Source organism: Mesocricetus auratus, unplaced genomic scaffold, assembly GCF_017639785.1.
Source record: "Mesocricetus auratus isolate SY011 unplaced genomic scaffold, BCM_Maur_2.0 Super-Scaffold_100676, whole genome shotgun sequence".
NCBI lineage: Eukaryota > Metazoa > Chordata > Mammalia > Rodentia > Cricetidae > Mesocricetus > Mesocricetus auratus.
The window spans coordinates 185,236,120-185,254,175 of NW_024429266.1; the positions used below are offsets into that span (position 1 = coordinate 185,236,120).

Below are 18,056 nucleotides of genomic sequence, written 5' to 3' on the forward strand. Positions count from 1 at the left end.
GTCCCCCCACCCTAGCCCCCCGCTCTAGCCCCCGCTCTAGTCCCCCCGCTCTAGTCCCCCCCACTCTAGTCCCCCCGCTCCAGCCCCCCCGCTCCAGCCCCCTGCTCTAGTCCCCCTCCCCGCTCTAGTCCCCCCACTCCAGCCCCCACTGCAGCTCCCTACTCTAGCCCCCCACTCTAGTCCCCCCACTCTAGTCCCCCCGCTCTAGCCCCCGCTCTAGTCCCCCCCGCTCCAGTCCCCCTCCCCACTCCAGCCCCCCCACTCCAGCCCCCGCTCCAGTCCCCCCCGCTCTAGTCCCCCGCTCTAGTCCCCCCGCTCTAGTCCCCCCGCTCTAGTCCCCCCGCTCTAGTCCCCCCGCTCTAGTCCCCCCCGCTCTAGTCCCCCTCTCTAGTCCCCCTCTCTAGTCCCCCTCCCCTCTCCAGTCCCCCTCCCCACTCTAGTCCCCCTCCCCACTCTAGGCCCCCCACTCTAGTCCCCCCACTCTAGTCCCCCCACTCTAGTCCCCCCACTCTGGCCCCTCCACTCTAGCCCCCCACTCTAGTCCCCCCGCTCTAGTCCCCCCACTCTAGTCCCCCACTCTAGCCCTCCCACTCTAGCCCCCCCACTCTAGTCCCCCGCCACTCTAGTTCCCCCCACTCTAGCCCCCCTCTAGTCCCCCCACTCTAGTCCCCCGCCACTCTACCTTGCTTCTCCCTACAAGTCATACCTGCTGCTGTAAGAGGAACCTTGTGCTTCTTTGTTAGCTCTGCACGTGGTTTGGTGTCTTGGGGTTTAGGGTTAAAGTTGAAAGGTATTTCTGAAGTCTTGAGTTCAGAGGAGAGCAGTTGATTGTGAATTTGATTTTCCTGTCCAGGTAAACAAGTTTGCAATAAAAGATTGGATTCTCTTAGCAGTCATAGGTCATCCAGTTGACCCAACAGACCTACCTCCAGCCAAGATCATTTCCTACCACTCCCTGGAGAAATCAGTTATGACTTAAGAGATGGTGTGCCTCTCAACCCTTCTCCGAGAGAGAGTATCCAATTCATATGATGCTCTGGAAGATCCACTATATTACATTATGCAGTTGACAATGCAAGTGGCATGTCACTGTAGAGAGAGAGAGACTCAGCAATTTTACTGCTGCTCTTGAGGAGGCCATGAAGTGGTTACTTTTCATTGTGAGTTTGACTGGGTTTACAATCACCATGGAAACATATCTCTTAATTTGTCTATGAGACACTTCCTGAACTAAAGAATGAAGACCACCCCCCTCAAATGGAACCTCCAGCTCACCCCTACAAGATCTGAAAAAGCCCCATTCCTGTCTCGACAAACTGCCCACTCAGAGAATCTCAGAACACCATTAAAGGAGAGTTGTGAGTTGCCCCAGACTAAATAGAAAGAGAAATGGAGCTGATCACCAGCATTCGTTTCTCTGCTTCTTGCCCACAGACACGATGTGAGCAGCTGCTTTGAGCTCTTTCTGCCAAGGCCTTCCCTACCATGAAGAACTCCATTGCCTTAAACTTTGAGCCCAACATAAACCCCTCTTCCCTCGAGTTGCTTCCTTGCAGATATTTGTTCACAATGGTGAGAAAAGTACCTAACACAGACCAATTCCAAATAAGCTAAGTAACTTAGTAGAACACAGAAGTTTCAGCTGAGACTAGCCTCTGTTCAACTTGTCACTAGTTCTCAGTATCTCACTGGGTCCTCACACAGAACAGGTAGAGGAGAGACTGGCGGCAGGGCTCAGAGTGTATACTGCTCTTGCAAAGGACCCAAGTCTCATTGCCAGCACTCATATCAAGTGACTCACAACTGCCTGTGACCCCAGCTCCAGGGGATCTGACATGTCCTTCTGGATTCTCTGAGCACCTTCATTCATAAGCACACACCCTAGAACATTACACATAATTACATTTTTTTAGAGAATGTTGGAAGAAAATCTTTTGAATGGCTCTATTGTTTATACAGTGGGGACTTCATTTTTCTTTTCCTTGATGAATGTTCATAATGCCACAGAGAGCCCATTTTATGTGTAAAAGAAAGTCAAGGCATATTTGTTCAAGTTTTCATTCATAGCAAGTGAGAAGTCTAGAACCCAGACTTCCCCAGACCTGGTACTGTGCTGATCTCAGGCCTCGGATCTCCTTGCCCAAGGCCATGTCCATCGTCTTACCTGATACAGGATGGATGGCTTTGATAGGACTTTGTTGCCAATGTGTGGGAAGTTAACTGTGTTCCGCCTCCCCTTTGTGTCCACAAAAGGGAGTGTAGTGATATTGGTGTTTGTAGTCTATAGAAAGAGAAAGGGAATAGGTTACAGACATTCCAGAAAAGTAAATGAATTCTGGGTTATCTCTTCTATTCTTAACTCCGCAACAATGTGGCGCCTAACCCAGGTTCATGAGAAACAGCAGAGTCCAGAGAAGAGACTCAGTTGGGCTGTTTGAATCCTCCCTCAACCACTTATGAACTGTAATCCTCCAGTAGGTCATACTGACTTTCTAAGCCTCGTTTATTTCACTGCTACCATGGTGACCAAAATGGGACCTACCTCATAAGACTTTTATGAGGAAATATATGTAAAGTATTTCAAAAGTGCTAGCCTGTATTTTCACCATTGTAATATCAGGGACCCAAAAGACCTATTTCCAACAAGGATTTTTGTCAGTTAAGAAACAGTAAGTTTCTCAATGTGTCTCCCAAAGTAAGTGTTTCCCTGACTTTCACACATTGCTCTGAAAACACATCCAAGTTTGGAGAAATTCCTCCTGCTGTATGTGCAACACGAACCTCAATCTTCTCTATGGATACATTATCATTTAATCCCTATTATCCTTCATTTATTAGTCTATGGATTGATTGGGAGAGAGTTCACCTATTAATCCACAGCTGTATTTAGGGTACAATTTTTGTCAAACAAAATGGCCTGTGAAACTCTATCCCAACCATCCACTTGCCATTACCCTCTTCTAGAGAAAGGACACTAGCCACCACTTCCTACCTTTTGTGAACATCGGGTCATTCTTAGCTTCTTGACCTTGGAGGATGGCTTCTGGGCTTGAACCAAAGGCTTACTCTCAACCTAGGTCATGTGGGAAAGAATTGAAATGGAACTTGGCTGCTTTTATCCCAAGTCACCTGCACATTTTTTTTCATTATGGTAAAGTACCCTCAAAGCCAACTCTCCTAACTTTAAAGTTAGGAAAAGTCCAGAGACACTAAAAGTACTCAATGAATTCATGAATGAACTTTTATCCAATGGCTGCATGAATGAATTGTTGTCCAATGACTGCCTGAATGACTTGTTATCCAATGAAAGCATGAATGAATCATTATCCAAACAAATGCCCTTTCCAAAAGTGTTAAGCGTGGACTGACATGTCCTATGATTGATACACTTAAAATGGAAAAAATGTAAAGCCAAGTGGGGTAATACCTGCTTGTAGTTCCAGCAGTGAAATACCTGAGATGGAGGGTTGTGAGTTTCAGGACATCCTGACTATAAAGCAAATTCTTAGCTTGAAAACAAAGTAGTCAGTGTAACCTTTTCGCCCAAAACATTATCAGAATCCCTAGACACTGAAAGAAATAAAATCCAAGGCGTTCTTGCTCATTAGATGCTTATAGCTTGGAACTGTCTTTACCATCAATGTGCTGAAAGGTACATCAGTGGAACCTTCCAGAATCTAGGTGATCAACCTTAATGCTAGTGATCTTTTTAGAAGAGATTTTGTGTCTAGAAATGGGTGAGAGGGAAAAGTCAAATCCTGGAATAGTGTGTACCAAGGTAGAGAGGTAGAGAAAGCCCATCATGGAGGAAAGAGGCATCTCTGTGTGCCGCACACAGATAAACAGTGATCCAATGACTGTACTTCATCCCATGATCATTTGGGAAGCTACTAGCAGAACAGTAGACCTGAATTTTGTGGTTGTTATTGTTAGGGATAGGATTAAAATTAAAGTGAAAAAATAGTAGAGACAGAACCACCTCTGTAAAATTTGGAAATTGGATACAATACGTGAATTTATTATCCTCTAGCTAACCCTGCCTCAGAGCTGTACAGATGGGGACTGTACAAAAGGGAGGGTTTCAGTGGTCAGCTGTGACCTCCTAGACTTTGAAAGAGGGTGTACAGGACCCCATTTGTTAATTCGATAATGTATGTTAAATTCAGGTTTTTCCTGCCCATGGAATGGGCCCTAGTGTCTGGATAAATACTTCAAATTAATTTTTAAACTCAAAACATCTTATTAAATGTGTTTCTGGAGGATTAAAACCCATAAATGACCATCAATATCAACAAGCTAGTCTTGAGAATGCAATGGAGAGACTGACAGATCAGTGGGAATTATACTAACAATATGTAACTCAGACTAACAGACAAAGGGTGTGGGCAATGAGCGTCTTTCCCAAGGGAGACATCAGTGTGGTGACAGCTACAAGCCTGGGGAGCAGGGAGGGTTGAGAGGGAGGAAAAAAGCATGCTATGAGACAAGCAGCAGCATTTAGCACACAGCAGGTGTCTCCACTGCCCATGCTGGGTAACCTGCAGCCCGGGGCTGATTTTGGAATGCACTGAAAGCTAAGCAAAGAAACTTGTCCTTTATCCTATGGGCAAATGGGAAGCACTGGCAATGTATACCATATGTGTGGTGTAGAGTGGTACTTCAGATAGACCTCTTTAGCAGTGACGTAGAATAAAATAATGTTCATGGACATGAAGGTTTGAAAAATCACCCCCCTTTTTTTTCTTTTCTTTTTTTATGCTAGGATTACAGGCATGCACCTGCATGCCTGGTGACAGTTTTTAATTCAACAGCTCCACTAATCACTGAATGTGGACAGTTAACAGTCATTCCTCACGTAATGTGGGGATGCGAGCAGTAAAACCCTCAGAGGGCTAGCATGAGGAATAAAGCAACCCGTGGAACACGCTGAGGCCTTGCACATCCTGAGACTGTCAGCTGGAGTTCCTTGTCTTTAGCGGTGAAGAGCATGGGGAGATCTTGTTCATTTGCCATGAAACAGGAAAAGCTATGAACGCAGACCTGATGGATGATGGACAAGGTGATGTGCCCACAAAACTTAAAGGGTCATAATGGGTAACCTGAGAAAATAATACAACAAAACAAAATGTCTGGGAGACAACACTCAGAGTTTGCCACACACACACACACACACACACACACACACACACACACACACACACTGGAGCTGAATGCACTGCCTGGAAGGAAGACCGCAGGTTTCCATTGTTGGGGTGAAAATTTACAGATCAATGACGGTCCATCACAGTCACCATCACCATCACCATCGCCATCACCATCATATTATAATTGACTGGGACTAGATACAGAAGAACTCGTGTTTAACTTAATATACCTACAGATGGTTACACAGAAATCCTTTTATATTAGTGTATATACATAGACTAGCTACACACAGACACACAAATACTCTTCATGTGCACGCACGCACACACACACACACACACACACACACACACACACACTTCCTTTGTCCCTGGGAGAACTTAAGAGAAATAATACCCCAGTAGAAATAATCATGCCTAGAATCCACATACTGGTATCTCATACCATTCTTCAATAAGAGGAACCAGGGGTCTTTGGACAAATGGCAGATTCTAGGACCAGGGCTGGAAATAACATGTAGATATAGAAAGTAAAGAAATGCCAAAGATCATTAACATTCAGTAACAATGAAAGGAAAAAATTAAGTATTCTTAATCCCATACTGATCTAAATATAACAAAGCTTCCAAGCCTGTCATATATAGCCTATCTTTGTACAGCAACCTGGGATATAGAAAAAAAAATGCAGCTCATAGTCAAGGCTAGAGACATCCTGGGTTTGATGAAGACACTCCTCCCAAATGGTGGCTTCTGTGTCTCAGCACACACACACATACACACACACACACAGAGAGAGAGAGAGAGAGAGAGAGAGAGAGAGAGAGAGAGAGAGAGAGAGAGAGAGAGAGAGAGAGAGAGAGAGAGAGAGTTGGGGGTCTCAAAAAGTGATCGTTGTACCAGGTGATGGACTTAAAGGCCATCTTTCCCTCAGCAACTGCCTCGAGAGGCATGCTATCTCATTGCACCTCATCCCACCATAGCATCCCAAGGGACAAGAGGAAGTGACTGTGCCTCCCCACATCCACAGTGGAGAACAGAATTTTCCTTTTAGGAGGTGTACTTTCTGATATTGTCCTTTGGTTCCTCACTGTTTTGTTCCCAATAAATGAACCTCTTCTGAATGTAGGTCACTGGGGGAACAAGATAAAAGTTGTCTATGTTAGGGACCCAAGCCCTGGAAAGGCCAAACATGAAGGTGTTCATTTCCTGTGAGTCATTTCCTGTGACCCGCTTGTCAGAATGAAGGAGGGATATAGAAGAATTGAATCCCCAAAACCACAGAAGGTGCACAGAAGAATGAAATTGTAAGTACTACTCCAGTGTTCCCTGCCAGTGACATTCTGTCTTCTCTGCCTCTGGTTTGCATTCTCGTCACACCCGGTCCCAAGTGAACACGCACACCTTCCTCCACCTCATACGAAAAGCTCTGTGCAGTTAACAAGGGCCACAGGGGAACCTATGTCCAATGCTGTCACTCTGAGAGCTAAAGGACAATGGCTCTCTTCCCCATAACAAGATCCCAAGGTGCATCTCCTGGTCTTATTACCTTGGACTGAGCCTTGGATGTCCTCATCTGTGCCGTCCAGGGAAGAAAGCATCTGGGCTCTAGGTGGGCATCAGTTCCTCTGGCCCCTGTCTCTAGGCCATCTAGCTTGTTCAGAGGTACACCATCAAACAACTCTGCCTTAGTCATCCCTCAAGGACTACTTCTCTGTTTTCTCAACTGGCTCCTCCTCTAAAAAATCCCTAGAGCTTGGATGAGCCTGGCAGGCAGATGAGATTCAAGTTCTCTGCTCTCAGTTCCCAGCTTCCTCCCTGCAAATGCCATAACCTTTTCCTGGAGGCTGGGAAAAAAACGAGAGTTCAAAACAAATGCTTGATGTAAGGAGGGAGTGTGATGATGAAAGAAAAGAAAAATCATCAGGGATTTGATACTGAATACAATTTAAATGGATGATTAGGCCCATCCAAACCAGACAAAGAGCTGGGAAAGGGGAAGGCGCCTTGATCCTGCAGCCCAGATGAGGGACTAAGCTACACTGCTAGCTGCAATTCCTAACTAGTCAAAGTTTCTATCTGACTGCCACTTCTAGCTGAGTCTTCACAGAAAGGTGCTTAGCTGTGCATGAGGCGGCCCAGGATGCATAAGCAGGAAGAAAGGGCCTCCTGGGTCCTCCCACAGGCAAGGGGAGGGACTCTGGAGACCCATTAGTGGAATGAACATGACCATTCACACAGGAACAACGACTCCCCATGTCACGGATGCAGTGTCCTCCCAGGGGACCTGGACAGACTTGAGAGAAGGGCAGGAACCCAGGCCTGGAAGCACAGACACTTGGAGTTATCTCCTACTTCTCAGTGCCTGGCATCAGGGGACACATCTTATGACTTCCTTAATGGATCTTGGATAATCCTGATGCCGGGGACAGTCTTATAGAATATGTCATAGAATGACCTCATTTGACACATAGAGAAAGAGAAACCAAGGTTAGTCAAATGAGTTGTCCAAGGTAAGGTAACCCCACCCCCACCAACAGTAGCAAACTTGAGTCTGGTACCCAAGCCCGAAAGTGCCTTTTTACTGAGTCATGCTGCTACCTCTTCTGACCACTTTCTGGTCTGCTACAAAACCAAGGGACAAGAAAACAGGAAATACTTCTCCAAAACCCCCAGGTAAAGTAAGCTGAGGAGGTTGAAGCAGGTAAAAGCATTTTCAAAGGACCTGGGTTTAATTCTCAGAACCCACATGGCATCTTACAATCATCTGGTTCCAAAAAATTAGATAACTTTTCTGGCCTCCTGGGGCACCAGACGCATACATGGTTCACAGACATACCTACAAGCAAACAGTTATACACACAAAATAAAAAATAAATCTTGAAGTAAATTTCATATTTTTATTCAGATGCTATCTGGATATGGTTGCATATCCATATATTAATTATCTATTAATTACCACATGAAACTCTAGGTTTCCATTACATAGAGATATGCGTACCATGGAAGTGTTAAAGGAGATGATTTCTAATATTGTGTTCCGCTCGTTTGTGCTCATGCCATGACCTTGCTTATGTTATTTCTGTCTTAAATGCTCTCCTCCACTTCCCATGCAGCCTCCTTGAAAAACTCCAGGCAGCATTAACACACAGAAGAAAATACAATAAATGAGCCCTATTGCTATACCCTGTGATGATGCTTTGACTGCTTGGTATGCTAGTGAAACATGGTGGTATGTTCTGGACAGTAACTTAAGAAGAAGTTCTCTGAACTGCCAGGGAAACTCGCTTTTACTTCAGTGAGAGCCCTTATCACACCTTCCTCAATGAGAGCCTTTACTGTACCTTTCTGTGAGAGTCTATTTGCATGTTCACACCCAGCTCTACTGTGCAATCTGCCAGAAATGCATCGTTTTGTCCCACAGCACTGAGGACAATTTGGCTCTGGTAGAATGATTTCTGAAAGAATCCATCAGTGACTGGTCTTTAAGGATTCATGACATAGAGCTGAGACTGTGACTTAGTGAGTAAATGTACCTTCCTCTAAGCCTGAAGACCTGAGTTTGAACCCTAGGACCCACGTGGTGGATGGAGAAAACTGGCTTCTAGAAATTGTCCCCTGCTCATAACACATATGCTGTGACAAACTCACACTCATCCCCCAACACACATACACACACTCGTGTGTGCGTATGACAATTACATAAATAAAAATTTGTTTAAGGAATTATGGACTGAATAATAATAGTATGTGGACTTTGAAGTCTGTCTCAAAATAAAAATATACAGATAGTAAATAAATATAGATAAAGATGTTTGATATCATAAATGTAAGTGTGTTAGTACTACACACATTTTTTTGGGTGAGTAAAGTCCCAAACATTGAAAACTACCAAATGCCAAAAAGGAGGTGACAATCACAGGACTTTCCACTTACTACTGCTGGTAAAATGCTATGGCTGCTTTGGGGGACAGTCTGGCTTCTTTTAAAAACAGCTCATTGTAACCTTAAACTACAATCAAGAAGTCATGCTCTTGGTAGTTACCCAAATGAATTGAAAAATTCTGTCCACACTAAAACTTGCACATGAATGTTCCACAGCAATATTAATCACAACTGCTGAAAGATAAAAGCAATCAACATGGCCTTCAATTGGTGAATAATCAAGCTATTGCATTCACATAATGCGGTATTAATTATTAATAAAGGGAAATTATACCAAGCCACAAAATGTGAAAAGCCTGAAGAGGTTGCATGTTGTGGGATCCTAACCATATGATATTCTAGAAAAGGGAAAACAATTGACATAGAAAAAGTTATGGATAGAGGTGCCAGGAGAAGATAGGGATGGATAGGTAAATGGCTAGGTAAAGAATGCTTTTGGTTGTTTTTTTTTTCTTTTTTTGGCCAGTGAATCTGTCCTTTGTGACATTGTGATCATAAATACATGACATTATGCATTGTCAAAATTTTGCACAACATAAAGGGCAAACTTACATATAAACTATGGCATTCAGTTGATAATAACTTACCAGTATTGCATTATCAGTTGTAACAGGTACACCCTACCGAAGATGCCAGTAATAGGAAGACCTTGACAGGTGATGGGGAACTTTGTTCTTTTTTTTATAGATCCAAAACTGCTGTATGACTATTAAGTACAAGAAAACATTCAAGCAAAACAACCTTGGAGAGGCTGTTTACAACTGGCAAAAAAGTCTAGTAGGTAAACTTATAAAATATTCTGTAGCCAATACAGAAATGGTGACATCACAGAAAGAACTTCTAAGGACTAGAGACATGAGCAGGCATTTCAAGAAAATGACACAAGTGACTAGCGAACAGATGAGAGGAAGTTCTGCCTCACTAATACAATCGAGTGCAAGTTAAAGACAACCAAAACGCCACTTAGCCACAAAGTCAGCAGATGGAGTGCCCACAGGGCATAAACAGGTCAAAATGGCAAGCAGATGAAACATGTACTGCACCAGGGCAACGCGCACTGATACCAGGATTGGGAGATTCTGCAGTATCTGCTTAAGTTCAAAGTCTTCAAGTCTCATCACCTGGGATGCCCATCCCTGGATAAATGATCTAGAAACACTACCACATCTGTGACCAGAGACACACATGAGCATGCACACAGGACAGCAACGGGATAACAGATGCAAACTCAAGAGAATGATGACTGCGGAAGGGGACAGCGAATGGGACGAAATGAAATGGGAAGGGACACTGAGGTGACTTTTACACTGTGATAGATACATGGGATGGATACTAGGTACCTCTCGTGTTCTTTTTAGAATAGATCTTCATATACATTTTAATGAAGATTTTTTTAAAAATTCATGAACTCCAGAATAAATCCAGAGTACTGATTTCAGTTTTTAATGGCAGGCTAGCTTTATAGATACCTTGTTCAATCTCTTTGGGTCTCAGTTTCCTCCTCTGTGAACTGATAGAGATTATCTCAACACAGATGTAAAGTGAAAATAAGAAAAGCTAAAGCCACTTTGCATTTCTAACATCTCTGCCCTCCCTGTAGAGCGTGCTGTTTCACAGTTTAGAGATGCTGCTCTCTGAAGAATGCATTTGCTCTGCTGTATTCCAGCACTCAGAGAGACACTCTCTTATGCCAGTTTGTGTTAACATCATTCTCACAGCAAGTGATGGTAATCTCAAGCCTTTGTTCCTCTCTCTCCAAAGTAGGGCAGCTGTGGGAATGAAGGCAGAGGAGCTGGTACTCACCATGTAGATCTCGGGAGGAAGAGTGGGGCCCTGGAGGAGAAAGGAAAAACAAGATGTAAGGTCTCCAGGGTGCCAAGTCTCCTCCAGATATGCACTGGCTGGAAGACTGTGCTGGGCTTTCACCATCTACCAGCTCTAGCAGATGCTTTATTGTAAATGTCCTGTGATTGTGACAAGCTTTTCCCCTGAACTGTTTGTATTTAAACTATGAATGGATCACCCTAGATACCAGCGTGCCACGAAACAAAACTAGAATCGACTGCCAAGTGACACCTTTGCTTTGTGTGCTATTCAGTTTTGACTAGGATGTTTAACTCCTTGTGATAGCAAAATGTTGGCTTAGTGTTTTCCCTCCCTTGGGTGAGGGATGCTGATGAGACACAGACATGAGACACAAATGGATGGTCTTGGGTATTTCCTTCTGCTGTGAAAGAATCCATTCCTGTTTCTCAAGAGATATCAGGAGCATATGTCCAGGATCTGCCAGCCAGAGATTTCATGTTCTTATTAATACTTAATTAATTAATATCACTCACTAATACCATCATCACAAGAAACAGTTAATATGAGTCCAGTACCACAAGAAGCAGTTAATGACCTCATTTTACAGGTAACATGTGTTTATCTATTTGCTTGCTTATTGGTTTTGAAGCAGGGTTTCATGCAGCCCAGGCTGACTTCAAACTCTCTGTAGCTGAGGCTGATTGAATTCATGATCCTCTTGTCATCACCTACCAAGTGGTAGAATTACAGGTGTGAGCCACAATACCTGGCATTTAAATGAGTACTTGTGTCTACCCAATAGAAAAGCACTCTTTATTTAAAGACTTATTTTGTGTGTTTGCATGCACGCGTGTATGTGTGTGTGTGTGTGCCTGTGTCTGCATATGTCTCTGTGTGTGCACATAAATGCACACAATTCAATGTCAGGTGTCTTCCCCAGTCTCCTTCTACCTGTTGGGAGCTACTGCAGAGTGCAGCGTGAAGAAAATTGCTGCTTTTATTATTTCAAATGTTTCTTGTGGTAACTGTCCCTGTTTTTTGTTTTCATTTTTTTTCTTTGAGTCAAGATTTCATGAATGCAGGTTGGCTTAGAACTCACAATATAGTTGAGAAAGCCTTCGAACTACCAATTCTGAGAAAAGATCCCAAGCAATATAATAGTTTGAACACACTAAATTGTACAATTGTCCTAGATTTAAAAAAAACCTCCCCTTACTTAGTCTGTAGATGGTAAGCATGACTACTACATATTGGCCCAACTTCTGTGCTGTATCTTATATTCGGTTTTGGGCTGAGTAAAAAATAAATTATGTCTTTGTCGGTAAAAAGAACATATTATCTTGAAATGACCTTGGATACTTATTGTGAACTATGATCGAATGTTCTGAGGTAGACGGAAGGGAGAAGCAGCACTGTGGACAAAGCATTGACCCAGTAGCTTCTCTAACGCAAGACACCTGCTTGACGGAGGCCTCACAGGTCTGGCTGCCTTTCCCTTGGAGTCCACCATGATGGGTAACCCTGCCCACCAGATGGGATTAAGAACAACTCAGGAGACAAATCTCTGCATGGGCCTGGGGAAGGGATGCTTCCAGGGGGAAAGATCCACTCTGAATGTGGGCAGCAGCCTGGACTGACTGGAGACGAGGGAGCAAGTTGGACCCCCACACGCTTCTGTCTGCTTTCTGACTTGGGATGCAATGTGAACGGGTACCTCGAGTGCCTGTCGCCATGCCCTCCCCATAACACTGCAGGGTACCTTCTAACTCGGAGCCAAAACAAACCCTTTCTCCTTCAAGTGGCTTTTTTCAAGTACTTTGTCAGAGCAACCAGGAACTCAGCCCTGACTCCACTGGCTGTCTGGGTCCGGCATACCTTCACGTCAGGACTATCCTCGAGGAGCTTGGGTGGGAGACTTCCCCGGGGTCCCAGACTCTCCACATCTTCCTGCCTGTGTCCCCACTCTTCACTTGGGACCTATCAATGCTTACCTTCACAGTGGGGACACTTGGCTTCTTCCTTGCTTTCAGAACCGGGAAAGTCGTCAAACTGCGTTTCTTCGGCTTGTTTGCATCCATGGGAGTCCTGCAGGAGAGAGAGCAAAAAGTAAAGTTAGCTCCAGGCATACGCCTATAATACTGGAACTGGAGATCTGAGGAAGGAAAATCTCAGGTTCAAGGCTACCCTGAGCTACATCAAGCCCCTGTCTCAAAGATGGTGGCAGCGATGGTGATAGTGATGGTGGTGGTGGAAGTGGTGATAATACAATAGCCAGGTGGCAGTGGGGACAACATGCAAATAAAGGCCTACATTCTTGGGGGCGAACAAAAGCAGAAAAGCTTAGAGAAAAGCACGGACCAGCCTACAGCAAAGACAAGTTCTGCTCCTCTTGCATTCCTTCTTGGGCTTGAGAAAGACAGGCATGTAGAGGGAGAGGCAGGAGCCAAGGAGTAGGACGGCAAAGTTAGAACAGCCAGTCCCGAGTCCATTTCCCCAGGTAACTGCAAAGCCAAACTCATCCGCTTAGCACACACAGTATGCCGCTCCCTCCACATACTATGGAACGTCACACATACAGCAAGCTACTTGTGTGCTTTAACGTCTGCAAAGAGGAAAGGGAGAGCTGATGTCCTGTCACCATTTTTTTTGTGCGCCTTCCTCATTCAAAGCCCAATTCAATGACTAATTAACTTGTGCAAGATGAGAAAAAAAAACCAAACAACTTGCACATGGTTATGGAGTCTAGACAGAGCTGTGGCCTATAAGTGGGAGGCAAGTCTTAGGGAACTCTTGGGACATTTTTAGTTCTTGTTAGTCATGGAGTGCTGTTGCAATTCTGCTGTGTCCCATGAAGTCCCTTTATAGCTTCCCGGAGCTCTGAAAAGAGCACAGGGAATTTGAAAACTGCAAGAATCAGGGCCAGAGTGGAGAGCAGTGTAAAGTCTTTATAGTTGTTAGCGTTAGCAGACATTATAATCAACCAGTGATGGCAGCACCGTGATCTTTCATTTATTCATAGGATTTAAGATACGTCACATATACATTTACTGAGGAAGTAAATATTTAAAAAACAAGATTTTACCCTTCCATATGCAGTGGGAATTTAAAAACATGACATAGATGCTTTATGGAATATGATACTGTTACTTTTAAAATGAGATGGACTTTACAATACCCATGGCAAATTGAGTAAAACCAGTGGAACAGTATGTAATAGGATCCTGTATTTATCTAATAAAAATCTCGATGCTACCATCTCCATCCAGACATCTAAAAAGAATGTAGGAGAGAACTGTTAAAAAATAAAACATAATAAATGAAAACCTCCCTCCAAGGAGTAAAGTTAGATTCTGAGCAGAATTTTTTTAAGGTTAAAAGAAAATCTTTAAGGTAAAAATAAATTCACCTCTTTGCTGAGCATAGTGATATACATGCCTTATTCCAGCACTTGGGAGGCTAGGGTACAAAGATGGTAAGTTCAAGGCCAGCCTTAACTACAAAGTGGTACTCTCTTTCAGAAAAAAAAATGTTAGGGGTCTCATCACATAGAACAGGTAGCCCATACTCAAATGATCCCCTTCAGTCTCTTAAGCAGCTGGGACAACAGGATCATGTCATTGTTTCTAGCTACAGGACACACACACACACACACACACACACACACACTCACACACACACACATACCACATGAATACATATGATGATAATAATAATAAAAACCTATGCTAAAGTCAGCAAAAGCTAAACTGCTTCTCTGCTAATGATCAGTTCCCTTCTTTCTTCTATATTTTGTAGACACATTTATTCAGGCAGTTCTGCTGGTAAGCTAGCCATGGTTTCTGCCACTGAGGCAAACTCATGGTTTGGGAGCAGAGAGCCAACAATGTCAGCAGTGTGTGCTGAATGCACGGCGCACTCTGGGTGGTGCGGGGTCCAGCTGGGAAAGCTGAGGCAGCCCCCAGAGATCCACTGTAGAAGATCCTTGAAGAATGAGCACAGAGACAGAGTGGAGAACAGATGGGCAAGACGAATGGATTTCTTGTTCTCAGGAGGTTTGGAATGGGAAAGCCACAGAGGTGACAGTGTTACTGTTACTAAAATCCTTTTGTGTGGAATTTTAAATGTATGCATCTGTGTTTAAAGGATACTAATGTCCAAAGGGAAAATGTCTCTTGAGGTCACTTACTGTGATTTCATGATTTCTACTGCAGTTGACAGTAGCTTGACCTTTATGACCTGGGGGTTGTCCTTGAAGCTGATATGATGGTAGGACAGGGCTAGGGCACCTCTCCTTATATTTCTTCAAAAAAGGGACATGGTTATTATTTAAATGATACCCCGACAAAGCAAATTCAACTCCTCAGTCCTCTACATGAGTTTTTGAATTCCTCATGGTCCAGTGATTTGATTGTAAGAGCTGGAGGTTTTGGGAAACCCTCTCTTCCATGCCCTCATGTAGTGCAGGGACCTTTAGTCTCTCTGATAATTATCTGTCAGTGCCAGAGTGTTCCTGAAACAGTGACATTTTCCCCAAAAGCCCACTTCGTATTGAGATGTTGATTTACATATGGTAGGCTTTTGTTAAATATTTGTGGGGAGGGCAATTGTTACTATACCAGACATTATTCCCACCTCTTTTTGCTATCCTCACAAAAGCACAAAGAACAAGTCTATCCTCCTTTCTGCCCAAGAATTCTTGAGTGTTCAGAACATAGGAGCCTTGTTTTTCTCTCCTGTGTGTACTCCACAGGATGCAGCCTGTGGGATTTTGCACAAACTTCTTCCACGATAGAGCATCCGACAGGCATGGCAGGTTAAGATGACATTGTGGCTATTTTACTCTATTTTCTCTTAAAGTAGCTACTATTTCCAAGAGTCTAATGTCCTTATCATTGTTAGGTCAGGCAGTGTGCCTGTTTCATCCCTTGATGGTCCTGGGGACGAAAGTAGCCTTATCTCCTCTGTAGCTGGTCACCTAAAACTTACATGGGGGCTAGAGTCAGTTAAAACCACAATTTGGTGACCTGGATCCCCCATTTTTGAGAAGCACTCATTTTAGTTCAGGTGTAGACAATATGGAGTTGGAAAGGGTAAAGTCAGAGGAGAGGTTGGCATAGTGACAGATAGGCCTTCAGTTCCCATCTTCATCTGGGTAAAGACTGAAACAGAAGGATTAAGTCCCACGACTCGTAAGGCCTGGCCCAGAATCACACTCTAGCCCAGGCTGGCCTGACACTTGCTATGTTGCCATGTTAACCAGGCTGGCCTCAGACTTAACCCTCATCCCCTGCTTCTCTGCCTCTTGACACTGAGATTACAGGCATGGGTCAGCCATGTTTGAAGATTTAGAATTCCAATCACCGCCATCTCACCTTTCAAGCAAGACAAAAGACAATCTTAAGAGATGTTTCCATCCAAAGTTAAGATCATGGAAGCTGGTGATTTTAAAAAACATGTCTGAAAGGGCAAAGTTTCCTAAGCCCCAAGTGGCCTGGACATTTCAGACAGGAAACGCTCAGAGCTGTGTGCCCACTACTCAAACAAAACATGTTGCCAGCGTTGGGGATTTTCCTGCAGTGCAAGCAAGTACCACTGAGGAAAGTTGATCTGGGCATGTGATCCATATACTCCTCGGGACACACTTGTGTAAAGGGCTGAGCTCTCTCTCTCTCTCTCTCTCTCTCTCTCTCTCTCTCTCTCTCTCTCTCTCTCTCTCTCTCTCTCTCTCTCTCTCTCTCTCTCTCTGTGTGTGTCTGTGTGTCTGTGTGTCTGTGTGAGAGGAAGACACCCACATGCAGGGACATTGACAATGTGGAAATGAAAGGTATCACGCCCCAAGTTGCTGGAGTCAGGCCCCGCAGCCTCCCTTCCGGCATTCCGCTGGAGTCCCTAACAGTGTTCCATTAGTAGGAGAGTCAGGAGCGTGCAGCTGGCAAGGCCTGAAACTCCTCTCCTTCAGGCACCCGTCCCTTCTCCCTTTCCACTTGCCCCAAGAGGACCCCGCCCTAGCTGGCTCAGGGTTTGCGCCCATCGCAAGCCTCTTCTCCCTGGTGCTTACTCTGTCCGGATGAGGGCAGGAAGTGGGAGGAGCTGCATCGGGCTGTCACAGACGGGTACCTCTGCAGAGTCTTAGGGTGAGCTAGCAGACCTGCACAGGGAGGCCACACCCTCCTTCCGTTGCTGTAGAAACGGCTCAGGCCCTTTTTGTGACTCTGAGCTGCATAGGCTTACTCCAGTCAAGGCCCAAATTATCTTTTGAAAGCCTAAGCCAAAAGAATACATCTCTCCCCCACCTCCTCATTTTTTCTCTTCCCAATTCATGGATCAGCCAAGCTATGAAAGAAATTCCAGGACCCTGAGATTAAAATTGGACAGACCAGACTGGAAAATTTCCAAGCCCCATCAAGAATAGTATGTAGAAGTAGATAAAAGCCCTGGATAGAATTTCCTCATGAGATGTACACTTCGTGAGCATTTTGTCTGTACCACTTCTCAGAAAGCACCACATGGAATTATAAGTGACAGTGGCTTGTCCTGAAGGGCTCTGGTGCAAGGAGGGGACTCACTGAAAAGAAACGGAGTTTTGAGTCTTCAAGTCCTTAGCCATTTGCCAAGCGAGTACTGGCAGCAGCTTGTGGAGGACAGACTTTGGTATGTTTGTGTGGACTGTGAGCAGGGAGCCGTTCATGCAGATTCATTTATTTATTCATTGAGAGTTTCACTATGTAGCACTGGTCAGCCTGGAACTCACTATGTAGACGGGGCTGGCCTTGAACTGGAAGAGATGCACTATCCTCTCTGCCACCACATCCACAGCTCATGCTGGTTTTATTTGGGGATGCTGTGTCAGTAACGGTATGGATGAGCGAGGGAAGAATAGAGGCCACAGGTCAGTAGAAGTGATGTCTCAGAGGAAGACTAGGGCAGATGCAAGGGCAGCTTTGAGAAACCCAGTTGGTGGAATCCTTTAGAACTGCACTTGGGCACCTGTGTTGGTGGTGCCAGTAACAGACAGAAAGCTATGCTCATTACTGTTCTTTTCACAATTGCAAGGAAATAAACTCAGCATAGTTGTATACAGCACAGTGGCATACAGACACAATGACATTTTATTCAGTGACAAGCCAGATGGAGTCTAAAGCACAGACATGATGCTGTGGCAAG

At 44.4% G+C, this 18,056-nt stretch overlaps 1 protein-coding gene across 1 annotated transcript in view; it reads right to left on the bottom strand.

Moving 5' to 3' along the window:
• The window catches only part of Dyrk4 (dual specificity tyrosine phosphorylation regulated kinase 4), a 39,195-nt gene extending 22,175 nt beyond the window's left edge, over positions 1-17,020 (bottom strand). The window contains exons 1-6 of the mRNA XM_021235308.2: positions 16,951-17,020; positions 12,884-12,977; positions 10,890-10,919; positions 2,993-3,073; positions 2,165-2,281; positions 707-845 (exon numbers count right to left, since the gene is read on the bottom strand). Coding sequence (XP_021090967.2) covers positions 707-845; positions 2,165-2,281; positions 2,993-3,073; positions 10,890-10,919; positions 12,884-12,977; positions 16,951-16,988 — 499 coding nt within the window. The 5' untranslated portion in view covers positions 16,989-17,020. The remainder of the gene's footprint in view (positions 1-706; positions 846-2,164; positions 2,282-2,992; positions 3,074-10,889; positions 10,920-12,883; positions 12,978-16,950) is intronic.
• Between the last annotated feature and the right edge of the window lie 1,036 nt (positions 17,021-18,056).